Raw genomic sequence first — 26,905 nt, forward strand, 5'->3', positions numbered from 1 at the left:
CTCACCAGTCCTGTCCAACATAGTATCAGACGTTCTGGCCAGGACAATCAGGCAAGAGAAAGAAAGAAAGGGTATTCAAATAGGGAAAGAGGACATGAAGTTATCTTTCTTTGCAGATGACATGGCCCCATATATAGAAAATACTATCATCTCAGTCCAAAAGTTTCTGAAGATGATAAGCAACTTCAGCAAACTCTCATGATATAAAATCCATGCGCAAAAATTGCTAGCATCCCTATATACCAAAAACAGGCAAGCAGAGAGCCAAATCATGAATGAACTCCCATTCACAATTGCTACAAAAAGAATAAAATACTTATGAATACAGCTAACAAGGGAAGTGAAGGACTTCCTCAGAGAGAACTTCAAACCACTGCTCAAAGAAATCCAAGAGGACACAAACAAATGGAAAAACACTCCATACTCACGGATAGGAAGAATGAATATCGTGAAAATGGCCATACTGCCCAAAGTAATTGAGAGATTCAGTGCTATTCCCATTAAACTATCATGGACATTCTTCACAGAAGTAGAAGAAACTCTTTTAAATTTCATATGGATCCCCCCAAAAAAGCCACAATCGCCAAGACAATCCTAAGCAAAAGGGAGAAAGCTGGAGGCATCATGCTACCTAACTTCAAACTATACCGTGGGGCAACAGTAACCAAGACGGCATGGTACTGGTAGAAAAACAGATACATGGACCAATGGACCAGATTAGAGAACTTGGAAGTAAGATCACACAATGATAAACATCTGATCTTGACAAACCTGACAAAAATAAGCAATGGAGACAGGATTCCCTATTTAATTAATGATACTGGGAGAATTGGCTAGCCATATACAAAAATTGAAACTGGGCCCCTTCCTTACAACTTATACAAAAATTAACGGAAGATGGATTAAATACTTAAATGTAACATCCAAAACTATAAAAACCCTATAAGAAAATCAAGGCAATATTATTCAGGACATAAGTTCGGCCAAAGATTTCATGACAGAAATGCCAAAAGCCATGGCAACAAAATAAAAATCTGACAAATGGGATCTAATGAAACTAAAAGCCTTCTGCAGAGCAAAATGAACAATGATCAGAGTGAACAGACAACCTACAGAATGGGAGAAAACTTCTGCAATCTGTCTATCTGACAAAGGTCTAATATCCAGAGTCTGCAAGAAACTTAAACACATTTACAAAAGAAAACTAAACAACCCCATTAAAAAGTAGGCAAAGGACGTGAACAGACACTTCTCAAAAGAAGATATTCATGCGGCCAACAAACATATGAAGAAAAGCTCAACATCACTGATCATTAGAGAAATGCAAATCAAAACCATAATAAGATACCATCGCACACTAGTCAGAATGGCGATTATTAAAACGTCAAAAACTACAGATGCTGACAAGGTTGCGGAGAAAAAGGAACACTTTTACACTGTTGGTGGGAATGTAAATTACTTCAACCATGTGGAAGACAGTGTGGTGATTCCCAAAAGATATAGAGGCAGAAATATAACTTGATTCACCAATCAAGTTATACTGGGTATACACCCAAGGAAATAGATATCATTCCATTATAAAGATATATGCACACGTATATTCATTGCAGCACTATTTACCATAGCAAAGATGTGGAATCAACCCAAATGGCCATCAATGATAGACTGGATCAAGAAAATGTAGTACACATACACCAGGGAACACTATGCGGCCATAAAACGGAATGAGATCATGTCCTTTGCGGAAACATTGACGGAGCTGGAAGCCATTATCCTCAACAAACTAATGCAGAGAAAGAAAACCAAACAGTGCGTGTTCTCACTTTTAAGTGGGAGCTGAATGATGAGAACACACAGACACATCAGGTAGGGCAACAACGCTGGGTCTTTCTGGGGGAGGGCTGGGGGGAGAGAGTACATCAGGAAGAATAGCTAATGGATGCTGGGCTTAATACCAAGGTGATTGATTGACAGGTGCAGCAAACCACCGTGCCACACATTTACCTATGTAACAAACCTCCATATCCTGCACATGTACCCCAGAACTTAAAATAATAGGTGAAGTAATAACGAATATGCTCCCGCATTAAATAGGAAAGAGTATCAGCATATATTTCAAGAAATACATATAATATATGTATATATACCATGTAATATATAGAACGTATATAATATATAATTTTGATTTTAAAATTTTCCAAAGCATTTTCACATCCTATGAAAGAGGAGCTGAGAATGTGTGAAGATATTTTTACTGAACATTTACTACCCTCCAGGTACTGTTCTAAATGCTTTGCATGTATTAACTCAATCCTTGGCCAATCCCTATGAGTGAGGTGTGATTCTTATCTCTTTCCTTAAGAAAGCGAAGATAAAGGCACGGAAAATTAGGGAAGAGTCTAATTAATTGAGGAGTGGGAGAGAATATAGACTCTGGAGTCAGAAAGATATGCATTCGAACCCTGGCTCTGTGTCCTACCATGTGTCACGTAGGGCAAGCCATTTGACCGCTGTCAGCCTTGATTTCTCATTAAAGGCGAGATAGTAATACACATCTGCAGAACAATTATGAGCATTAAATGTGATCATTAAAAACATCAGCTCCTAGTCCAATGAATCTACTCTTGGACCAAAAAGTTCCCATTTTATGTTCACATGAGAATTCCTGTGTCATATTCTTATCTTTTAAATCAAGAGAATTAACACATATAGTTTATATTCATCTTTCCACTGAGAAAATACTTATACTAAGAATGTCACAATTAGGGCAGAAATAGAAAGTTATCTTACCTGGCCATCATTTGTAAGCACAGAGCCAACAGTGTGACGTTTTCCAGGTGGAGTTGGCTGACTCGTCTGAAGTGGAGAAACCGGCATCTGCAGATATGTCTGATAATTATCTATGTGTGTTACTAGAACACTTTCATTTATACCTGGAACATAACTGGCACATAAATTGGCACTATATAGCTGAAATATATGATCCTCCTGAGAGCACATGATCACAGACTGTTTTAGCAATGGGTGCCTTGGTAGCAAACAGAGTTTAGAATCTCATATCTAGAATCTATATCGTGTTCTGTGATCTCTAAATCTCACTTTATCTAAGTGATGACTCACGCTACCATCACGACTTCCTGTAGGTTCACACCACTAGGTTAAACAAATCCCTTATGCCTCCAGCTTAGTTTGAGAACAGAATGACCTTCCTTATGCCACCATCCCGACTAAAAGATCTATAATTCTAAATAGTAATACTTAAATATTTAGAATGCCAATTTTTGTAATTCCACAAGTTCATCTTTTCAGGCTTAAAGGAGAAGTATGTATTAATGAGCACATACACTTTCCTAGTTGTCCTACCTGCCCATCATTTGTAAAGCCATAGCCAACTGTATGAAGTTGTTCAGGTGGAGAAGGGTGTAGGCTACATGGCATTCTCTTACCTTCCAGGGAACGCTGAGTAGCGGGCCTAACCCTCTTTGGAAAATTTGATGAAATCTACAGATATTTTCCCCTGGAGAAGTACCCTTACACACAAACTTGGTGTGCAAATTCAGAAGTGTGACCAGCCTAAGATCCGATTAGATTAGTGGACAGGTGACCGCACACAAAATCACCAAATTAGCGGTAAAGAGGGTTTATAAACTGCTGCCAATTATCCTGGATATTATCAGTTTGGTGATTTCCATATAAACAAGGAATTCTCTGCCAAACTCACAGCAGTAAGCAGTGTGATATAGTATTTGTGTGTGCAATCTCTGGAATCTGACATACCTAGATTTTGTCACTTTCCAACTGGTTAAACCTGAAAGAGCTACTTAAATGTGCACCCTAAGATTCTATTTCCGTAAAATGGGCATAAAACAGTACCTAACTCATGGTGCTCTTATAAGGATTATCAGAGATAAAGCACAAAGAGGATAGTGAATGTGCTGGTTGATACATACTTCGAAGCTTTAAAAAAATAAATTTGGGGGATTAAGTGAAAATGAGAAGTCTAAATATTAAAAAAACAAACTTCTCATGCAAAAAACACCTTCTTACCAACTAGATTTATATTTTCAAAATTAATAAAACCTGGTACAAAAAACTTGTCTGGTTTCAGCATACCAAATTTCCTTCTGGTTAACTGGTCGAAAATGACTACTACTTGGCAATATCATAAGCATTTCTATATGTTTAAGGTTTCAAATCCTCCTTTATGAAACAAACCATTTGTTATTCCTGAAGTTTTAAACTGATGTATTTCATACTAGCAAGCAGAAAGAGGGGAATGATGAAAATTAAAGAAAATCAGTGAAATAAAAATCAATGAAATAAAAAATTGGTTCACAGAATAGTTGGAAAAAAAAAAAAAACTAACTTATCTTTCAGCTTGACTGACCAAGAATAAAAGAAAGGACTACACAGATTACCAAAATCAAGAATGAAAAGGGTGTTATGAATACTGACCTTACAGAAATTAAAAGGGGCCAGGCGCGGTGGCTCACTCCCGTAATCCCAGCACTTTGGGGAGCCGAGACCAGCGGATCACCTGAGGTCAGGAGTTTGAGACCAGCCTGGCCAACATGGTGAAACCCTGACTCTACTAAAACACAAAAAATTAGCCGGGCGATATGATGCCACCTGTAGCCCCAGCTACCCAGGAGACCGAGACAGAAGAAGTGTTTGATCCAGAAAGGCAGAAGTAGTTATGAGCCCAGATCGCGCCACCACCCTCCATCTTCAGCAAAAGAGTGAGACACCGTCTCACGTGCACACACACACAAAGAAAGTGAGAAATTTAAAGACATACATTATGAACACCTTTATGCCAACAAATTAAACAACGCAGGTGAAACAGAGAAATTCCTAGAGAACAAATTACTGACTCAAAAGAAATAGAAATTTGCAATAGGACTATAGCATGGAAAGGTATTTAATTAGTAATTTTAAATCTCCCCACAAATGGAAGGCAAGCCGAGGTGGTTTCGCATGTAAATTCTATCAAACATTTAAGGAAGAAGTAATACCAATACTTAGCAAAGGATTTCAAAAGAATAAAAGAGGAAGGAACACTACTTCATTCTATGAGGCCAATATTACCCTGATATCAAAGCCAGACAAACATATTATAAGATATTTTTGCCCGTCAGCTCCAAATTCACCCTTTGATTCCGCTGTGTGAGGTTCCGCGTTCCTCTGCCTATGTCCGCCGTACTGCCGATACCGAAGGCTGCGCATAAAGAGGGTTAGAGTTAGCGAAGGGCGGGGACGCCACGCTTCCCGGTTCTTCCGGTTGGCGCCGGCGGTCTCGCAGTGCACGAGGCTTCACTTCGGGACTCTGGCCCCCCCAACAGGCTCCCAGTGTTCGGCTGGGGCGGGGCCCGCGGTGGCCGGCAGCTTCCCTGCCTTCTGCCTCCCTTGAGCCTTACCAGATTGGTGCTTCTGGTGGGACGCCTCCCAAGGAGCATCACTCACAGGCATCCGGGGCACACTTCCCATAACTCCCAGAGAGCAAGTTTCTAGAAAGTTCCAGCAGTGGGGAGGCGCCACAACTTCTCTGCCATTTTGGGAAGTGCAGCCGCAGCTCCTCTGGCAAGGTCAAGACTTCAGGACTACGTAAGTGGGCAGTTTTTCCCTGGATGCTTTAATTTCTCCCCCGAATGTGTCCTTTTTCCTAGGAAAGCTTCTTTTCTGGGGTGTTCTTTGTCCGGTGAGTGGTACCGCTTCGCTTTGTGGACACTACCATGGGCGCGTGTGTCAGCTGTCGGGGAGCCTTTTCCTTGGACACCCCGTCTCGGTTATGTTGTGGGGCTGGGGAGCTTTTCTTGGGGACTCCCTCTTAGTGATGCGAACTTTTCCTGCTGCAATGACTGAACCCAAGGGTGGGGACCCTACATTGGTCGCCTGTGTCACCTTCGGGTGCGGCGGTGTTTCTTCCCCGCTTGGCCACGACCCTGTGGGGAGACTCTGCCTTAGGGACTCTGTCTGTGTTCGGGGCTGGGGTGAGGGTGGCTGTCCTGCGGACACATGATCACTGCCCTGTGGGTTCACTCTCTGTCGCGGGGTTTATCTCAGCCCGCGAGAGACTCTTCGCTGGGTGCTGATGTCAGCCGTGGGGCACATTTGGCCTTGGATGTTGCTCACTTTCAGCTAGGATGTGTTGGCTTTTCTTTGGATCTGTTTATCCCCGATTGGGACGCCTATCGGATGCTTTCTCTTGGTGCTGGGTTTTTAAATTATTATCTGTGGGTGCTGTCTCCCAGTGCTGCGAGGGAGTGGGGTGCTGTTTCTTGGATTCTCTAAGCCTATGGTGGGACTCTCAGAGCTCTGTGTCAGCCATGAGGGAGGCCACCTGACCTTGGGAGCTCTATCTGGCCCCGGGTTGGGGTGCTTTTCCTCCGTTGGTTCTCAGTCGTGAAGGAGCTCTTTCCCCGGGAACTATCTCACCTTTCAGCAGTACCCATCGGGTGTCTGTGTAGGAAACATTTCTGTCCAGAAATGTTTGAAGGTTCCAGATGCACATCCTGGGTGTGCAATTAGTCTTTCATTTCAGCCACTCTGATGGGTGTGCAGTGATCTCTCCTTATGTCTGCATTTGCAGTTTTGGGCATGCCGCCAAGTCTGGCTAATCGTTGTATTTTTTGGTAGAGATGGCGTTTCGCCAAGTTGCCCAGGCTGGTCTCGAACCCTTGGGCTCAAGTGGCCTCTGCCTGCATCAGCCTCCCAAGGTGCTGGGATTACAGGTATGAGCCACTGTGCCCAGCTATTTATTATTTTTAGAGCACTTTTTAAATGTGTTTATTCGCCATTTAAATATGTCTTTTACGACGTCCCTTTTCAGCACATTTCCTCCAAATTTTATTGAGATATTTGTATTTTAAAAATGGATTCGTGGTTTACATATAAGTTCTGGGTTTCAGTTAGACACATACACACAGGCATATATGTACATGTATTAAAATACACACACAATTTTAGTATCTTCTACAAATCTGTTTTGCTTTTACACTATCTCAATATTGTGTTTTAGATGAACAGATTCTCTTAACTTTATTAATCAGTTTCTTGTTTAGGGCTGGTGCTTCCTATTATTTTAAGAATAATCTTTGCCTTGCCCAATGCCATGATGATAATATTCTAAGCTGTCTTTTAGATCTCCCATTCATCTCAAATAAATTTTCATGGATTGGAGTAAAGTGATAGTCTGGGTATATTTTATGTGATGATTAAAGTCATCTTTGAGTATGACTCTTATGAATGAGTACTCAGCTGTTTCCTGCACGTTTTATTGCAATGTTTATTTTTTAAAATTGATTTGTAGTTCTGGTTATATTCTGGATTCCACTCATTTTTTTGTCAGATATATACATACATATGATTAATGTATATTTTTATATATAACCTATACTATATATTATATAATATGTAATCTACAGATATGCTTTGCTTTTTCACTCCTAAGACTGTCTTTTGAGGAATACAAGTTTTACATTTAATTATGTCTAATTAAACAATGTATTCTTTATCGTTAGTGCCTTTTTATCCTAATCAAAAATACCTTGGCCTATTCTAAAGCTGTAACACTAATATCTTATGTTTTTTACTGGATTTACTATCCATCTTTAGTAACTTTTTCTGGAGTGGGATGGGGTAAGAGTCCAAGTTTGTATTTTCCCTGCATTTATGAAGTGCATTTTTTAAAAACACTCGTCTTTCCACTCTTCTGTGGTAAATCTAGCTGTTTTCCATTTCTAGATCCTTTCTGGCCTCCATGTCCTCTACCTTTAGTGTATTTGTCTGTCATTGCTCCAATACCATACTGTTTCAATTACTCTACCGTTATGGTAAATCTCATGTTTAGTAGTGTATGTCTACAAACTTAGTTCTTTTTCTTAAATATTGTCTTAGCTTTTCCAAATATATATATGTTCCTTTTTCTCCGCAACCTTGCCAGCATCTGTAGTTTTTTGACGTTTTAATAATCGCCATTCTGACTAGTGTGCGATGGTATCTTATTATGGTTTTGATTTGCATTTCTCTAATGATCAGTGATGTTGAGCTTTTCTTCATATGTTTGTTGGCCGCATGAATATCTTCTTTTGAGAAGTGTCTGTTCACGTCCTTTGCCTACTTTTTAATGGGGTTGTTTAGTTTTCTTTTGTAAATGTGTTTAAGTTTCTTGTAGACTCTGGATATTAGACCTTTGTCAGATAGACAGATTGCAGAAGTTTTCTCCCATTCTGTAGGTTGTCTGTTCACTCTGATCATTGTTCATTTTGCTCTGCAGAAGGCTTTTAGTTTCATTAGATCCCATTTGTCAGATTTTTATTTTGTTGCCATGGCTTTTGGCATTTCTGTCATGAAATCTTTGGCCGAACTTATGTCCTGAATAATATTGCCTTGATTTTCTTATAGGGTTTTTATAGTTTTGGATGTTACATTTAAGTATTTAATCCATCTTCCGTTAATTTTTGTATAAGTTGTAAGGAAGGGGCCCAGTTTCAATTTTTGTATATGGCTAGCCAATTCTCCCAGTATCATTAATTAAATAGGGAATCCTGTCTACATTTCTTATTTTTGTCAGGTTTGTCAAGATCAGATGTTTATCATTGTGTGATCTTACTTCCAAGTTCTCTGTTCTGGTCCATTGGTCCATGTATCTGTTTTTCTACCAGTACCATGCCGTCTTGGTTACTGTTGCCCCACGGTATAGTTTGAAGTTAGGTAGCATGATGCCTCCAGCTTTCTCCCTTTTGCTTAGGATTGTCTTGGCGATTGTGGCCTTTTTTGGGGGGATCCATATGAAAATTAAAAGGGTTTCTTCTACTTCTGTGAAGAATGTCCATGGTAGTTTAATGGGAATAGCATTGAATCTCTCAATTACTTTGGGCAGTATGGCCATTTTCACGATATTCATTCTTCCTATCCATGAGCATGGAGTGTTTTTCCATTTGTTTGTGTCCTCCTCGATTTCTTTGAGCAGTGGTTTGAAGTTCTCTCTGAGGAAGTCCTTCACTTCCCTTGTTAGCTGTATTCATAAGTATTTTATTCTTTTTGTAGCAATTGTGAATGGGAGTTCATTCATGATTTGGCTCTCTGCTTGCCTGTTTTTGGTATATAGGGATGCTAGCAATTTTTGCGCATGGATTTTATATCATGAGAGTTTGCTGAAGTTGCTTATCATCTTCAGAAACTTTTGGACTGAGATGATGGTATTTTCTATATATGGGGCCATGTCATCTGCAAAGAAAGATAACTTCATGTCCTCTTTCCCTATTTGAATACCCTTTCTTTCTTTGTCTTGCCTGATTGTCCTGGCCAGAATGTCTGATACTATGTTGGATAGGACTGGTGAGGGAGGGCATCCTTGTCTTGTGCAAGTTTCAAGAGGAATGCTTCCAGCTTTTTCCCATTTGATATGATATTGGCTGTGAGTTTGTCATATATGACTCTTACTGTCTTGAGATTCTATTCATTCAATACCTGGTTTCTTTAGAGCTTTTTTTTTTTTTGAGACGGAGTTTCGCTCTTGTTACCCAGGTTGGAGTGCAATGGCGCAATCTCGGCTCACCACAACCTCCGCCTCCTGGGTTCAGGCAATTCTCCTGCCTCAGCCTCCCGAGTAGCTGGGATTACAGGCATGCGCCACCATGCCCAGCTAATTTTTTGTATTTTTAGTAGAGACGGGGTTTCACCATGTTGAGCAGGATGGTCTCGATCTCTTAACCTCGTGATCCACCCGCCTCGGCCTCCCAAAGCGCTGGGATTACAGGCTTGAGCCACCGCACCCGGCCCAGGAGCTTTTAATATAATGGAATGTTGAATTTTATCAAAGGCCTTTTCTGCATCCATTGAGATAATCATGTGGTTTTCGCCTTTATTTCTATTTATGTGATGAATTACATTGATTGATTTACCTATTCTGAACTGACCTTGAGTCCTGGCAATGAAGCCAACTTGATCATGGTAGATAAGTTTTTTGATGTGCTTTTCGATTCAGTTGGCCAGTATTTTATTAAGGATTTTTGTGTCATTGCTCATCAGGAACACCAGCCTGAAGGGTTTGTTGTTGCTGTATCGCTGCCAGATTTTGGTATCCGGATGATGCTGGTCTCCTAAAATGAAGTAGGAGTCCCTCCTTTTCAATTTTTTGATATAGTTTCAGTAGAAATAGTGCCAAATTGTACTTTTTAAGTAGGCAGGAGCATATTCTCGGGTTATCTTTTGATGGCAGGACCTTTTAGTTAACCTAGTATATCCTTCAATTTCATGTTTTATTTACCACCAGTATTTCAAAGCACCTCCTGCCCCTGCCTGGCTCCAAAATGAACATATTTGAGTCTCCATAAGGTTGGAGGTGGGAAAATTTACCTTTTCAATCGATGCTACCTTTCACTGTCTACCTATATTATCTAATAATATATTAATCAGTATTTGTTAATAAGTAACTTTCAACAACTAAAAAATAAAAACGGTATTTGCTATTATTTGTCCCCTAACAAGGGCTGAGAGACAATTATGTGTACTACATTAGAGAGATAAGCATGTTTCTTGCCTTGGTTGATGAAAGCCACTCAATCCCCAAGCACTCCGATTAATCATGACTGTACCATGTTTGACTTTGGAAAACACCTTGTATTTTGCCTTCGCTTGTTTCACTGAAACTACATTATAGTTGGCTTGCCTTTTCTGGGAGCACCGTGTGTGATGATGAATCTTTGACCTTTGGCTAAAACTTAATGATATAAATGCATGGCTGTGTATGCATATGAAGACTGTGACTTTGCAATGGTTGTATTTGTCTTTAATGGAATATGTTCACTGATGTTTTTCAGCAAATGAGGAGTGACAAAGTAAATCAGGCTGCAAGAAGGCATTGAAGGAAAAGGAGACGTTCCAGAAAATCCAAGAGACGCTATTATTCTACGACAAGGCAGGGTACGTCCCTGTGGTTACACCAACAGGAAGCTGAGGGGGAATCCAATCTTTGGGCTTCAATCGTGTCAAAGGACATTTGTGCCCTTGTCCTTGAAGGATGAACAGATATGGGCACATTTGCAAGTGGAAGGGCAAGGTACTATTTAGGTGAAACAATTTGCAGTTGCTGCAAGCGTGAGATGAATAAAGCAGGTTCCTGAGGCAGAAGGAGGTGGTGGGCACAACAAGAGGACAGGTCTGCTCACTTTCCGCCTGTCCACACACTCCTCTCTAACCCAGTGCAGTATGGCTTCTTCTTAGTCTACTCCAATGAAAATAGTGCCAACGAGGTCGCCATGTTTGCTGCACTTTGACATCAATTCCTCAGCAGCATGTGACACAGTTGTTTACGCCCTCCTGCACGGAAAACTTCTTGGGTCCCCAGACACCTGGATTTCTTACTCTGTTACTAAGGGCTCATTTTCCTTCTCCTTTTTTGTTTTTCTCCTCTTCCTTCCCACCTCTAAATACTTCAGGGCACCAAAACTTGATCTTAGCCTCTCTTCTCTTCAATATACTATCTCCATAGGTGATGTCATGCTGTCTTAGAATTTTAAATGATTGACACTTCAAGAACTGTCACCATTAAACTTCTAGGCTACGACTTGCTCCTGAAATCCAAACTCATAAACAACTACACGTGTAGTATCTCTATAGGGTGTCTAATAGGCATCTGCATTTCAACCAGCTCTGCAAGTTCAAATTTCTGACCTCCCTCTCTCCAAAAATACTTTACTCACAGCCTTCACTGTTTCAGTTAAAGACACTGTCCATTAGGTGAAACATCCACAAAGGTGTAACAAGCAGCTGTTCACAGGTATGGGGGATTCAGAAGTCCTGGTTTTAGAGTTTTCAGCTGTCCACGGTACAAATAATCCCACCATGGCCTAGTTCAAGCTGTCGACATAAGGTCACTGAACCAGAATCAGGAAGAGTTGGCAGCATTCCGCTCCCGTAGTCGGTTGCCTAACCCCTCCTGCACATCCCTGGTATACTTTTACTTAGTAGGTCACCCCAAAATACTTAAAGTCACTTATGATTTCTCTTATCATTCTTTTATTATTCTCTCATTTCCAATCTCTTATCAAGTTCAGCAGTCAATGCCCAGTATAAACTCTGCATCACACCATTTCCCGCTATCACTCCAGTGCACACTGCCGTGATCGCTGACCAAGGTAGTACAACATCTTCTTGGCTGTCTTTCTAATCTTCCCTCATCTGTAGCATACTCTCTAACCCTGTGGCTAGAAAATTATGTCAGCATGCCATTTCCCTCCTAAAACCCCATCGTCAACTCTCCCTCTCCTAACAAGGGTCCCATCCATATCCTCCTGGCTCTCTTTGCCTCTGTCTAACACCCTGTAGTGCCCGGTCCATTCCCACTCCAGCCCCTACCCTTGGCCTCACCGCAGTCTGGAACTCTCCCTCTGCCTCTGCACAGGAGGCTCTGCTTTTTCCTCTAAGCCCTGTCCAATGGCACTTCTTCAGATGGCTCTGCCCAAGGAGCCAGAGCCCCTGAGGCTCCCTCTGCTGCTGTCTCCCTCATGCCTGTGGACTACTTCCCCAACACCATCCCAATGCTGCTTGTTTCATTTGCTCATTGTGTATGTCCTGTCTGACTGCCCCATGGGGATATGAGTCCCACAAAGGCAGGGACCGTTGCTCTCCGTCCTCTTTACTGCTGATCCCCAGCTCCTGGCATGCCGCCTGCCTCAGACAATGAATAAATGAAAGAGGTGACAGACCTGGAGTAAAAAGAATGTTACTTTTCCAAGCAAAAGGGGAGGATCTGTAGAATCACGTGAAAACCAGGGATGTGTGACGATGGAGTGGAGATAAGAGTGTTCAACTCCAATAGCCACCTCTATTTTCTCAGAATATTTGACGTAGAAAGAAGGCAAGTTAACAAGGCCTCAGTTAGTCTGGCTTTCCTGCTGCGCACAGCATGGCATGTGTAGGTGAACTATAAAAGCGAAATCAAATGAGAATTGTAAAGGGCAGCAAGATGATACAAAATGATGAGTGCGAGAAATCTGTGAATGTTTATTCTACTGTTGTACTTACTACATACCATCATTATGCCAAGAGATACATAAGTAGATTTATTGTGTAATGTGACCTGATATATGTTTCCATGTGGTAAGTCCTTCTGTTTCGTGAAATGAATAATTCCATAGAAACTGATTCATACATAGCTGTCTCACCGGGATGATGGGACAAAACACACCTATCTTGCAACTGAGCCTCTTCAGTTGGTTTCCAGGTGCTAGCGTCACTCACAATGTCTGTGAAGAAAAGGTTAAAAATGGCCAACCAACACCCTATAATGTCTTTCCAACTGTTCCATCAGCGCTTATTAATATTACAGCAGCTGGTATTTCATCCCTGTGTTTCGGCGATCAGTGTAAGTTCGTTCACTTGTTATACTGTCCTATTTGGTTTCCGTATGCAAAGATAGCGTCATGACAGATGATGGTAATTTTGTTGTATTATCTTTTCTGGCCTCAATTTTAGGGTTCTGAAATTGCTAACTGGTATGTCCTCCTCCTTCATGAGATAATTTCCTAGATACTGAGCTTCCGAGGGGTATGCCTGTGCGGTTGACATAATGCACATAACACACAGCTCAACCACTTCATTTGGTTTCCAGATGCTGTGGTGACTCACAACATCCATGAAGAGAAGATGAATAACGGCCAACCAGCACCTCATACCGTCTGTTCAACTGCTCCACCAGGTCTTGGTAATTTGGCAGCCCCTAGAATTTCATCCACGAGGACCAGAGATCTGTGTATGTCTGCTTCTTTATTGTACTATCCTACCTGATTTCCATAAGCAGGCATATTTTCATGAACGGTAGAAGGTGGTTTTCTTTCATATTCTTTTCTAGCCTCCATTTGGGGGATATCAGATGGACACATGGCATATTCTCTCCTGATTTTTTAGATAATTTTCTAGAAACTGAGCATCAGAGGCATAGTCCTGTGGGGTTGACATAATGCACTTACTTCAGAGCTCAACCTCTTCACTTGGTTTCCACCTACTACCGTCAATCACAATATCCGTGAGGAAAGGATGGAAAATGGTCAACTGCAACCAGATAGTGTCTTGTCAAATGTTCGGTCACAGCTGATTTATATGACAGGATCTGGTATTCTAGTGATGAATACCAGAGATGTGTGTATGTTTGTTTATTAGATGTAGTATCCTACTAGGATTCCATATGCATGCGTAATGTCATGAAGAGGAGAAGGTCGTTTTGGTGACTTATCTTTCCCAACCTCAATTTGATGGAACTCGAATCATTATATGATGTCTGCTCCTGCTTTATCAGATAATTTCCTAGAAAGTGAAGATCAGAGGGATATACCAGTGAGGTTGTCATAATGCACTTACCTCACAGCTCAACCTCTTTGTTTGGTTTTCAGATGCTACTGTCACTCAAAATGTCCATGAACAGAAGATGGAAAATGGCCAACCCCAAACTGATAAAGTCTTGTCAACTGTTCCACTATGCCTTGGTCATATGACTGCAGCTGGTATTCCATCCATGAGTATCAGGGATCTGTGTATGTCTTTTAATTGGTAATACTGAATACTTGGTTTCCCTAACATGCATATGTGCATGAATGGTAGAAGTCAGTTTTCTTGTATTTTCTTTCCTACTCTCAATTTGAGGGGTCTCAGATGGCCGCATATCATCCGTCCATCCGTCCGTCCTTCCGTCCTTCCTTCCTTCCTTCCTCTTTTATCTCTCTCTTTTTTCTTTTTTTCTTTCAGTACTGATTTTCACTCTCTCGCCCAGGCTGTAGCGCAGTGATGCTATCTCGGTCGCTGCAATCTCCACCTCCCGGGTTCCAGTGATTCTCCTGCCTCAGCCTCCTGAGTAGCTGGGATAACAGGCATGCACCACCACGCCCAGCTAATATTTGTATTTTTAGTAGAGACAGGGTTTCACCGTGTCGGCCAGGATGGTCTTGATCTCTTGACCTCGAGATCCACCCGCCTCAGCCTTCCAAAGTGCTGGGATTACAGACGTGAGCCACCGTGCCCAGCCATATCCTACCCTGTCTCTTAGATAATTTCGTAGAAACTGAGCATCAGAGGGATACACCTGTAGGACTGACATAATGCATTTACATCACAGCTCAACCTTTTCCTTTGGTTTCCAGATTCTATTGTTCCTCAGAATGTCTGTGAAGAGAAGATAGAAAATGAACAAATGGCACCTGATAGATTCTTGTCAAGTGTTATAGAAGGGTTTATAAATTTCGCAGGGGCTGGTATTCCACCCCTGAGTACTGGGGATCAGCGTATGTTTGTTTACTAGTTATACTGTCCTACTGGGATTCCGTATGCATGCAATGACATGCAGGGAAAACGGTGGTTTTGTTTTATTATTGTTTCTGGTCTGAATTTCTGGCGTCTCATTTTCCACCTGATATGTCCTGCTTTATGGGTTAATTTCATAGAAACTGACCACCAGAGGGATATACCTGTGGGGTTGACATAATGCACTTTCCTCAGAGCTTGAACTCTTCATTTGGCTTCCAGATGCTACCGTCACTCACAATATCAATGAAGAGAGAATGAAAAATGGCCAGCCCCAACCTGGTAACGTCTTGTCAACTGATTCCACAGGGCTTTGTAATATGGTAGCAACTGCTATTCCGGCCATGAGTCCCAGAGATCGCTATATGTCCGCTTATAAGTTGTACTGTCCTACTTGCTTTTCACAAGCATTGGTAGTACCTTCTGAAGGGAAGCAGGTGGTTTTCTTGTATTATATTTTCTGAACTAAATCTGAGTGGTCCCAGATATATACACCACCTTATATATCCTCCTGCTTTATGAAATAATTTCATGGAAAGTGAGCATCAGAGGGATATAATTATGGTTTGGCCTAATGCACTTACCTCACAGCTCAACCTCTTCCTTTGATTTCCAGACGCTACCATCACTCACAGCGTCCATGAACAGAAGATGGGATATGTCCAACCAGCACCTGACAACGTGTTGTTGACACGTCCACCACGACTTATTAATATGGCAGGCACTGGTATTTCATCCATGAGTACCAGGGATCTGGGTAAGTTTGTGTGTTAGTATTACTGTCCTACTTGGTTTCCATATGCATGTATAGTGTCAAAAAAGGTAGGAGGTGGTTGTGTTATACTATGTTTCCAGGCCTCAATTTCAGGGGTCTCAGATGGCAACCTGGTATATCCTCTGGTTTATGAGATAATTTCCTAGAAACTGAGCACAGATATACCTGTGGAGTTACCATAATACACTTACTCACATCTCTTCATTTGGTTTCCAGATGCTACCAAAACTTATAATGTCCTTAAGGAGAAGATGGAAAAGGGCGAACACCAACATGGCAACATCTCATCAACTGCTCCAATAGGACTTACTAATGTGGCAGGAGCTGCTATTCCAGCCATGAGTACCGATGGTCTGTGTATGTTCACTTTTTAGTTGGATTTTCCTACTTTGTTTCCATATGCATGTATATTGTCAGGAAGGGGAGATGGAGATCTTGTTGTATTATCTTTCTTGATATCAGTTTGAGGGGTCCCAGATGCCGCTCATGTCATCTTGATTTGTGCAAAAATTTCTCAGGAGCTGAGCATCACAGGGATATACCTGTGGGGGCGGCATAATGCACCTACTCCTATCTTGACCTCTTCATTTGTTTTCCAGATGCCACCGTCAGTCACAATGTCCATGAACAGAGGATGGAAAATGACCAACCACAACAGGATAACGTCTGGCCAAATATTCTAGCATGGTTTATTAATATGGCAGGAGCTGGTATTCCAGCAATGAGTACCAGGGATCTGTGTATGTTCATTTTTTACTTGTACTGTCCTCCTTGGTTTCCATATGCAGGCATAGTGCCATGAAGGGAAGAAGGTTGTTTTGTGAATTGTCTTCCTTGGCCTCAATTTGAGGAGCCGCAGATCATTATTTGATGTGTTCTTTTGCTTTATGGTATTATTTCCTAGGAACTGATCATCAATGGGATATACTGGTGGCATTGACGTAATTCACTTACTTCAAGCTCAAAATCTTCCTTTGGTTTCCAGATGGTAGCATCTCTCACAATGTACATGAAGAGAAGATGGAAAATGGCCCATCCCAAACTGGTAATCTCATGTCACCTGTTCCACCACTGCTTGGTCATATGGTAGCAGCTGCTCTTCCATGCATGAGTACCAGGGATCTGTGTATGTCTCTTAATTAGTTGTAGTGTCATCACTGGTTTCCATATGATTGCATATTTCATGAAAGGTACAAAGTGGTTTTATAGCATATACTTTCCTGGGATCAATTGGAGGGTTCTCACAGGGCCACCTGGCATATCCTCCCCTGCTTTATTAGATAATTTCCTAGAAACTGAGCGTCAGAGAGATAGACCTATAGGGCTGATATAATGCACTTAGCTCACAGCTGAAACTCTTCATGTGGTTTGCAGGTTTTACCATTGCTCAACATGTCTGTGAAGAAAAGATAAAAAGTGACAAAACAGCACCTCATGAATTCTTGTCAACTATTACAGCAGGGCTTAGGAATTTCACAGAAGCAGGTGTTCAACCCCCGAGTACCAGGGATCTCTGCATGTTTATTTACTAACTACGTTTTGCTACTTGGTTTCCATAAACCTGCAGTATCATGCAGGGAAAAAGGTGCTTTGGTTGTATTATCTTTTCCGACCTAAACTTGAAGGGTCTCAGATCGCCACCTGATACAGCCTCTTGTGTGATGGAACAATTTCTTAAAAACTCATTGTCAGAAGGACATACATGTGGCATTGACATAAGCACTTACCTCACAGCTCAACCACTTCCTTTGGTTTCCAGATGCTGCGGTCACTCAGAATGTCCGTGAAGAGAAGATAAATAACCGCCAACCAGCACCTGATAACGTCTTATCAGGTGCTCCACCAGGGCTTGGTAATTTGGCAGCAGCTGGAATTTCATCCACGAGGACCAGAGATCTGTGTATGTCTGCTTCTTAGTTGTACCGTCCTACTTGGTTTCCCTAAGGGGCATTGTTTGATGAATGCTACAAGTCAATTTTGTTCTTTATACGTTCCTCACCTCAATTCGAGGGGTATCTGATGTGCACTTGGCATATTCACCCATGCTTTGTTTGATAATTTCCTTGAAACTGAGCATCAGAGGGATATCATACCAGTGGGGTTGACATAATGCACTTACCTCACAGCTCAAGCACTTCACTTGGTTTTCAGATGCTGCAGTCACTCATAAAATCCTCGAAGAGAAGATAAATAACGGCCAATCAGCACCTGATAACCTCTTGTCAACTGCTCCACCAGGTCTTGGTAATATGGCAGCAGCTGGACTTTCATCTAAGAGGACCAGAGATCTGTGTACGTCTGCTTCTTAGTTGTACTGTGCTATTTGGTTTCCCTAAGGAGGCATTGTTTCATGAATGCTACAAGGTAATTTTGTTGGATATAGTTTACTAGCATCAATTTGAGGGTTATCAGATGGCCACGTGGCATATCAACCCTTGGATCCTTTGATAATTTCCTAGAAAGTGAGGATCAGAGGGATATACCTCTGGGGTTGACACACTGCACTTCCATCAAAGCTCAACCTCTTCATTTGGTTTTCAGATGCTACCATCACTCAAAATGTCCGCAAAGAGAAGATGGAAAATGACCAACCAACACCTAATAAGGTCTTGTCAACTGTTCTCTAAGGACTTCCTTATTTGGCAACAGCTGGTCTCCCAGCCATGAGCACCAGGGATCAGTGTATGTTTGCTTATTCATTTAGACTATCCTACCTGGTTTTCATAGGCATGCTTAGTGTCCTGAATGGGAGAAGGTGATTTTGTTGTATTGTCTTTCGTGAGCTGCATTTGAGTGTTCTCAGATCGCCACCTGGCATATCCTCTCTGGATTTCTGAAATAATTTTCTAAAAAGTGAGCATCAGGAGGATATACCAGTGGGTTTAACATAATGCACGTAACTCAAAACTGAACCCCTTCATTTCATTTCCAGATGGTATGATCTCTCACAATGTCTGTGAGAAGAAGATTAAAAATGCCCAAGCAGTACCCAATGAAACCTTCCCAGCTAGTCCCCCAGCACTTATTAATATGGCAGCAGCTGTTGTGTCATCCATGAGCACCAGGGATCAGTGTACCTTTGTGCAATTGGTTTACTATCATACTAGGTATCCATATGCGTGCATAGTGTCATGAGGGAAGAATGTAGTTTTGTTGTACTATCTTTCCTGGCCTTAATCTTAAGGTTCTCAGAGTGCTACTTTGTATGTCCTTCTTCTTTATGAGATAATTTCCTGGATACTGAGCATCAGAGGGGTATGCTGTGGTTGACATAATGCACTTCCCTCACAGCCCAGTCATTTCTCTTGGTTTCCAGATGCTGCCGTCACTCACAATATCCGTGAAGCCAAGATAAATAACGGCCAACTAGCACCTGACAATGTCTTGTCAGCTGCTCCACCAGGTCTTGGTAATACGGCAACAGCTGGAATTTCATCCACGAGGAACACAGGTCTGTGTAGGTCTGCTTCTTTGTCGTACCGTCCGACTTGATTTCTCTAAGGAAGCATAGATCAATGAAAGCTACAAGTTCATTTTGTTGTATACATGTTCCTAGCGTCAATTTGAGGGGTATCAGATAGCCACATGGCATATGCAACTTTGCTGTCTTTGATAATTTTCTAGAAACTGAGGATCAGACAGAAATACCTCTGGGGCTGACATAATGTACTAACTTCACAGCTCAACCTCTTCATTTGTTTTCAGATGCTACCATCACTCAAAATGTCCGCAAAGAGAAGATGGAAAATAACCAACCAACACCTAATAACGTCTTGTCAACTGTTCTGCAAGGACTTCCATATTTGGCAACAGCTGGTCTCCCAGCCATGAGCATCAGGGATCAGTGTATGTTTGCTTATTCATTTGGACTATCCTACTTGGTTTTAATAGGCATGCCTAGTGTCCTGAACGGGAGAAGGTGATTTTGTTGTATTATCTTCTGTGAGCTGCATTTGAGTGTTCTCAGATCGCCATCTGGCATATCATCTTCAGCTTTATGAAATAGTTTTCTAGAAACTGAGTATCAGGAGGATATGCCTGTAGAGTTGACATAGTACACATAACTCAAAACTGAGCTTCCTGATTTCATTTCCAGATTCTATCATCACTCACATTGTCCGTGAGGAGAAGATTAAAAATGCCCAAACGGCACCCAATAATGTCTTCTCAGCTATTCCACCAGCACGTATTAATATGGCAGCAGCGGGTGTTTCATCCATGAGTACCAGGGATCAGTGTACGTTTGTTCACTTGGCGTGCTGTCCTACTTGGTTTCTATATGCATGCGTAGTGTCATGAGAAAAGAATACACTGTTGTTGTACTATCTTTACTGGCCTCAACTTTACGGTTCTCAGACTGCTAGTTGGTATGTCCTTCTTCTTTATGAGATCATTTCCTCGATACTGAGCATACGAGCGGTATGCCTGTACGGTTGACATAATGCATGAAACACACGGCTCAACGACTTCATTTGGTTTCCAGATGCTGCGGTCACTCACAACGTCCGTGAAGCGAAGATAAATAATGGTCAACTAGCACCTGATAACGTCTTGTCAACTGCTCCACCAGGGCTTGGTAATTTGGCAGCAGCTGGAATTTCATCCACGAGGACCAGAGATCTATGTATGTCTGCTTTTTAGTTGGACCATCGTACTTGGATTCCCTAAGGAGGCATTGTTTGATGAATGCTACAAGTTAATTTTGTTGTATATAGTTTCCTAGCATCAATTTGAGGGGGATCAGATAGCCACGTGGCATATCCTAAACTGGTTTCTTTCATAATTTCCAGGAAACTGAGGATCAGACGGATGTACCTCTGGGGTTGACATAATGTACTTACCTCACAGCTCAACCTCTTCATTTGGGTTTCAGATGCTACCATCACTCAAAATGTCTGCAAAGAGAAGATGGAAAATAATGAACCAACACGTAATAACGTCTTGTCAACTGTTCTCCAAGGACTTCCTTATTTGGCAACAGCTGGTCTCCCAGCCATGAGCACCAGGGATCAGTGTATGTTTGATTATTCATTCGGACTATCCTACTTGGTTTTCATAGGCATGCCTAGTGTCCTGAACGGGAGAAGGTGATTTTGTTGTATTGTGTTCTGTGAGCTGCATTTGAGTGTTCTCAGATAGCCATCTGGCATATCCTCTTCAGCTTTATGAAATCGTTTTCTACAAACTGAGTATCAGGAGGATATGCCTGTAGAGTTGACATAGCACACATAACTCAAAACTGAACCTCCTGATTTCATTTCCAGATTCTGCCATCACTCACAATGTCCATGAGGAGAAGATTAAAAATGCACAAACAGCACCCAATAATGTTTTCTCAGTTATTCCACCAGCACGTATTAATATGGCAGCAGCGGGTGTTTCATCCATGAGTACCAGGGATCAGTGTAAGTTTGCTCACTTGGCGTGCTGTCCTACTTGTTTTCTATATGCATGCGTAGTGTCATGAGGGAAGAATACAGTGTTGTTGTACTATCCTTACTAGCCTCAACTTTACGGTTCTCAGATTGCTACTTTGTATGTCCTTCTTTTTCTTTGAGATAATTTCCTCATTACTGAACATCAGAGGGGTATGCCTGTGCGGTTGCCATAATGCACATAACGCACAGCTCAACCACTTCATTTGGTTTCCAGATGCTGCGGTTACTCACAATGTCCATGAAGCGAAGATAAATAACGGCCAACGAGCACTTGACACCATCTTGCCAACTGCTCCACCAGGGCTTGGTAATATGGCAGCAGCTGGAACTTCATCCACGAGGACCAGAGGTGTGTGTTTGTCTACTTCTTAGTTGTACTGTCCTACTTGGTGTCCCTAACCAGGCATAGTTTGATGAATGCTACAAATTAATTTTGTTGTCTATAATTTCCAAGCCTCAATTTGAGGGGCATCATATGTACATTTAGCATATTCACCCCTGCTGGCTTTATGAAATAGTTTTCCTATCCTCTCTGGCTTTATGAAATAGTTTTCTAGAAAGTGACCACCAGGAGGATATACCTGTGGGGTTAACATAATGCCCATACCTGAACACTGAACCCCTTCATTTCATTTCCATATGCTGCGATCACTCACAATGTTTGTGAGGGAAGATTAAAAATGCCCATGCAGCACTCAATGAAACCTTCCCAGCTAGTCCCCCAGCACTTATTAATATGGCAGCAGCTGTTGTGACATCCATGAGCACCAGGGATCAGTGTACCTTTGTGCAATTGGTTTACAATCCTACTAGGTTTCCATATGCGTGCATAGTGTCATGAGGGGAGAATGTAGTTTTTGTACTATCTTTCCTGGCCTCAATCTTAAGCTTCTCAGACTGCTACTTGGTATGTCCTTCTTCTTTATGAGATAATTTCCTAGATACTGAGCATCAGAGGGATATGCCTGTGCCGTTCACAAAATGCACTTACCTCACAGCCCAGCCATTTCTGTTGGTTTCCAGATGCTGCAGTCACTCACAATATCCGTGAAGCAAAGATAAATAACATCCAACTAGCACCTGACAACGTGTTGTCAGCTGCTCCACCAGGTCTTGGTAATATGGTAGCAGCCGGAATTTCATCCATGAAAACCACAGGTCTGTGTATGTCTGCTTCTTAGTTGTACTGTCCTACTTGGTTTCCCTAAGGAGGCATAGTTTTATGAATGCTACAAGTTAATTTTGTTGTATGTACTTTCCTAGCCTCACTTTGCGGGGTATGAGATAGCCACGTGGCATACCCTAGCCTGGTTTCTTTGATAATTTCCTAGAAAGTGAGGATAATAGGGATATACCTTTGGGGTTGACATAATGTACTTAGCTCACAGCTCAACCTCTTCCTTTGGTTTTCAGGTGCAACCGTCACTCAAAATGTCTGCAAAGAAAAGACCGAAAATAAGCAACCAACACCTAGTAACGTCTTGGCAACTGTTCTCCAAGGACTTCCTTATTTGGCAACAGCTGGTCTCCCAGCCATGAGCGCCAGGGATCAGTGTATGTTTGCTTATTCATTTGGACTATCCTACTTGGTTTTCATAGGCATGCCTAGTGTCCTGAATGGGAGAAGGTGATTTTGTTGTATTATCTTTCATGAGCTGCATTTGAGTGTTCTCAGATGGCAATCTGGCATATCATTTCTGATTTTATGAAATAGTTTTCTAGAAACTGAGCATCAGGCTGATATACATGTGGGGTTTAGATAATGCACTTAATTCAAATCTAAACCTTTTCATTTTGTTTCCAGATGCTACCATCACTCACACTGTCCATGAGGCAAGGATAAAAAATGCTGAAGGAGCACCCAATAAAGTCTTCCCAACTGTTTCCCCTACACATATTAATATGGCAGCAGCGGGTGTTTCATCCATGAAGACCAGGGATCAGTGTAAGTTTGTTCACTCAGTGCACTGTCCTACTTGGTTTCCACATGCTTGCATAGTGTAAGCAGGAAAGAATGTAGTGTTGTTTTACTGTCTTTCCTGGCCTCAATTTTAGGGTTCTCAGATTACTAGCTGGTATATCTTTCTTCTGTATGAGATAATTTCCTAGATACTACCCATCAGAGTGGTAAACCTATGTAGTTGACATAATGCACTTACCTCACAGCAAAACCACTTTGTTTGGTTTCCAGATGCTGCAGTCACTCACAATGTTCGTAAAGAGAAGATAAATAATGGCCAACCAGCAACTGATAACGTCTTGTCAACTGCTCCACCAGGGCTTGGTAATATGGCAGCAGCTGGAATTTCATCCAGGAGGACCAGAGATCTGTGTATGTCTGCTTCTTAGTTGTGCTGCCCTACTCGGTTTCCCTAAGCAGGCATAATTTCATGAATGGTAGAGGGTAACTCTGTTGTAAATACCTTAGTAGCCTCAATTTGAGGGTTATCAGATGTCCACTTGGCATATGCACCCCTGCTTTTTTTGATGATTACCTAGAAACTGATCATCAGAGGGATATACCTGTGCAGTTCACATGATGTATTTACTTCACAGCTCAACCTCTTCAGTTGGTTTTCTTTCAGATGCTACCATCACTCAAAATTTCCGTGAAGAGGAGCTGGAAAATAAGCAACCAACATCTAATAACGACTTGTTGACTGTTCTACAAACACTTACATTTTTGGCCAAAGCTGTTCTGCCAGCCATGAGCACCAGGAATCAGTGTATGTTTGCTTATTCCTTTGTACTATCCTACCTTGTTTTCATAGGTATGACTAGTGTCCTGAGTAGGAGAAAGTGATTTTGTTGTATTATATTTCGTGAGCACATTTGAGTGTTCTCAGATGCCCATCTGGCATATCCTCTCTGGCTTTTTGAAATAGTTGTCTAGAAACTGATCATCAGGGGGATATACCTGTGGGCTGACATAATGACCTTAACTCAAAACTTAACGTCTTCATTGTCTTTCCAGATTCTACCATCACTCACAACGTCCGCGAGGAGAAGATTAAAAATGCTGAAGCAGAACACAATAATGTCTTCTCAACTATTCCCCCAGCACTTATTAATATGGGAGCAGCTGGTGTTTCATCCATGAGTACCAGGGATCAGTGTATGTTTGTTCACTCGATATAATGTCCTACTTGTTTTTTATATGCATGCATAGTGTCATGAGGACAGAATCTAGTGTTGTTGTACTATCTTTCCTGGCCTCAATTTTAGGGTTCTCAGATTGCTACCTGGTATATTCTTCTCCAAGTGATAATTTCCTAGCTGCTGAGCATCTGAGGGCTATGCCTGTGTGGTTTACATAATGCAAATTACTCACAGCTCAACCATTTCATTTGGTTTCCAGATGCTGCAGTCACGCACAGCGTCCGTGAAGAGAAGAGAAGTAACAGCCAACCAGTACCTGATAACGTCTTGTCAACTGCTCCACCAGGGCTTGGTAATATGGCAGCAGCTGGAATTTCATCCAGGAGGACCAGAGATCTGTGTATGTCTGCTTCTTAGTTGTGCTGTCCTACTCGGTTTCCCTAAGCAGGCATAATTTCTTCGATGGTAGAGGGTAATTTTGTGGTATATACTTTCCTAGCCTCAATATGAAGGGTATCAGAGGGCAACTTGGCATATCCACCCCTGTTCTCTTTGATAATTTCCTAGAAACTCAGCATCAGAGGGATGTACCTGTGTGGTTGAAATAACGCACGTACATCACAGCTCAACCTCTTCATTTGGTTTTCAGATGCTATAGTCCATTTCAATGTCCATGAGGAGAGGATGGAAAATGGCAAATCCGCAACCGCATAACATGTAGTCAAATGTTCCTTCAGGGCTTACTAATATGGCAGGAGCTGCTCTTCTGGCCACGAGTACCATATAACTGTGTATCTTCTCTTATTAGTTGGATTTTCTTACTTGTTTTCCAAATCCGCTCATAGTGTCATAAAGGGGAGAAAGTGGTTTTGTTTTATTCTCTTCCTTAAGTGCAATTTGAGGGGTCTCAGAACACTGCCGTCATGTCCTCCTCCTCCATGCAATAATTTATTAGAAGCTCTGCATCAGAAGAGTATACCTGTGTGTTTAAATAAGGCATTTATTTCACAGCTTGACCTGGTCATTTTGCTTCCAGATGCTACCACGACTCACAACATCCGTGAGGAGAGGATGGAAAATGCCCAACTGCAATTTAGTAACATCTTGTTAACTTTTCCACCAGGGTGTATTAACATGGCAGCAGCTGGTATTCCAGCCATGAGTACCAAGGATCTGTGTATGTTTGTGTATGTTGGAAAGTCTCACTTGGTTTTCATATGTATGCATAGTGTCATCAAGGGAAGGAGGTTGTTCAGTTGTACCTTCTTTCGTGAGCTCAATTTGAGGGGTTTCAGATGGCCACCTGGCATATCCTCCACTTTCATGGGACGATTTCCTAGAAATTGAGCATCAGTGGGATATACAAGTGGGGTTGTCATAATGTACTTACCTCACAGCTTAAACATTTTCTTTGACAGAGGATGGAAACCCGCTAACCCCAAAATGATAACATCTTATCAACTGGTCCACCATGGCTTGGTGATATGGCAGCAGCTGGAATTTCATCCACTAGGACCAGGATCTGTGTATGTCTGCTTCTTAGTTGTTCCGTCCTACTTGGTTTCCAAATAAACAGGCATATTTTCATGAAGGGTAGAAGGTTGGTTTGTTGTATATTTTTTCCTAGCCTCAATTTGAGGGGTATCCAATGGCTGCCTGGCATATGCTCTCCTGCATTCTTAGATAATTTTACAGCAACTGGCCATCAGAAGGATATGCTTGTGGGGTTGACATAATGCACTTAACTCACAGTTCAACCTCCTCATTTGGTTTCCACAATCTATCATGAATCACAATGTCCGTGAAGAGCAGAGGAAGAATGGCCAAACACAAATGGAGAATGTCTCGTGAAATGTTCTATCAGGGCTTATTAGATGGCAGGAGCTGGCATCCCAGCGACGATTACCAGGCATCTGTGTGTGTTCTTTCATTAGTTGCGGTGTCCTCCTGGGTTTCCATATGCATGTGTAGTATCATGAAGGGTATAAGGTGGTTTTGTTGAATTATCTTTCCTGGTCCCAATTTGGGGGGATTTAGATCATTATATGGTGTATTCTCCTGCTTTATGGGATAATTTCCTAGAAACTGAGTATCAGTGAGATATACAAGTGGGGTTGACATAAAATGCACTTACCTCACAGCTCAACCTCTTCCTTTGGTTTCCAGATGCTATCATCAATCACCTCCAGACTTCCTTAGGTGCACCCTTCCATATTATAAAGAGTAACAGTGCATCATGATTATGGTGGTTGAGATAGAGGATATCCATGGTCTTGGTAATATCAACTTTCATTTA

At 41.8% G+C, this 26,905-nt stretch overlaps 3 protein-coding genes across 5 annotated transcripts in view; 2 read left to right on the top strand and 1 right to left on the bottom strand.

The window, feature by feature from the left end:
- The window catches only part of LOC144581060 (uncharacterized), a 13,531-nt gene extending 7,901 nt beyond the window's left edge, over nt 1-5,630 (bottom strand). The window contains exons 1-3 of the mRNA XM_078363044.1: nt 5,418-5,630; nt 5,151-5,218; nt 2,791-2,877 (exon numbers count right to left, since the gene is read on the bottom strand). Coding sequence (XP_078219170.1) covers nt 2,791-2,877; nt 5,151-5,218; nt 5,418-5,487 — 225 coding nt within the window. The 5' untranslated portion in view covers nt 5,488-5,630. The remainder of the gene's footprint in view (nt 1-2,790; nt 2,878-5,150; nt 5,219-5,417) is intronic.
- Nucleotides 5,349-15,907, top strand: LOC144581109 (uncharacterized). The gene is made up of 5 exons (XM_078363444.1): nt 5,349-5,604; nt 10,824-10,926; nt 13,616-13,756; nt 14,394-14,534; nt 15,520-15,907. The coding sequence occupies exons 3-5, from the start codon at nt 13,651-13,653 to the stop codon at nt 15,759-15,761; spliced, it is 489 nt and encodes a 162-aa protein (XP_078219570.1). The 5' UTR covers nt 5,349-5,604; nt 10,824-10,926; nt 13,616-13,650; the 3' UTR covers nt 15,762-15,907.
- A 986-nt stretch (nt 15,908-16,893) lies between these two features.
- On the top strand, nt 16,894-26,438 carry LOC103791029 (uncharacterized). Of its 3 annotated transcripts, none has more exons than XM_078363436.1 (19): nt 16,894-17,117; nt 17,447-17,557; nt 17,832-17,972; nt 18,224-18,364; nt 18,614-18,754; nt 19,389-19,523; nt 19,778-19,918; nt 20,169-20,309; nt 20,556-20,696; nt 20,946-21,086; nt 21,337-21,477; nt 21,725-21,859; nt 22,534-22,674; nt 22,924-23,064; nt 23,315-23,455; nt 23,702-23,842; nt 24,096-24,236; nt 24,485-24,625; nt 24,869-26,438. In XM_078363436.1, the coding sequence occupies exons 5-19, from the start codon at nt 18,736-18,738 to the stop codon at nt 25,024-25,026; spliced, it is 1,998 nt and encodes a 665-aa protein (XP_078219562.1). In that variant the 5' UTR covers nt 16,894-17,117; nt 17,447-17,557; nt 17,832-17,972; nt 18,224-18,364; nt 18,614-18,735; the 3' UTR covers nt 25,027-26,438. The 3 variants fall into 3 exon arrangements, with proteins under 3 accessions (XP_078219562.1, XP_078219564.1, XP_078219563.1); XM_078363438.1 differs by having other exon boundaries at nt 22,534-22,668; XM_078363437.1 differs by lacking the exon at nt 17,447-17,557.
- The last annotated feature ends 467 nt before the right edge of the window (nt 26,439-26,905 follow it).

Source organism: Callithrix jacchus, chromosome X (genome assembly GCF_049354715.1).
Source record: "Callithrix jacchus isolate 240 chromosome X, calJac240_pri, whole genome shotgun sequence".
Lineage (NCBI taxonomy): Eukaryota > Metazoa > Chordata > Mammalia > Primates > Cebidae > Callithrix > Callithrix jacchus.

What these genes read in the sequence shown, in the direction of transcription:
- LOC144581109 (XM_078363444.1), top strand. Translation starts at nt 13,651, where the DNA reads ATGAATAACGGCCAACCAGCACCTCATACCGTCTGTTCAACTGCTCCA. An exon ending in CACGAGGACCAGAGATCTGT is followed by an intron (nt 13,757 to 14,393) that starts GTATGTCTGCTT and finishes TTTGGTTTTCAG; the next exon opens with ATGCTACTGTCACTCAAAAT. An exon ending in CATGAGTATCAGGGATCTGT is followed by an intron (nt 14,535 to 15,519) that starts GTATGTCTTTTA and finishes TTTGGCTTCCAG; the next exon opens with ATGCTACCGTCACTCACAAT.
- LOC103791029 (XM_078363436.1), top strand. An exon ending in CATGAAGACCAGGGATCAGT is followed by an intron (nt 23,456 to 23,701) that starts GTAAGTTTGTTC and finishes TTTGGTTTCCAG; the next exon opens with ATGCTGCAGTCACTCACAAT. An exon ending in CATGAGTACCAGGGATCAGT is followed by an intron (nt 24,626 to 24,868) that starts GTATGTTTGTTC and finishes TTTGGTTTCCAG; the next exon opens with ATGCTGCAGTCACGCACAGC.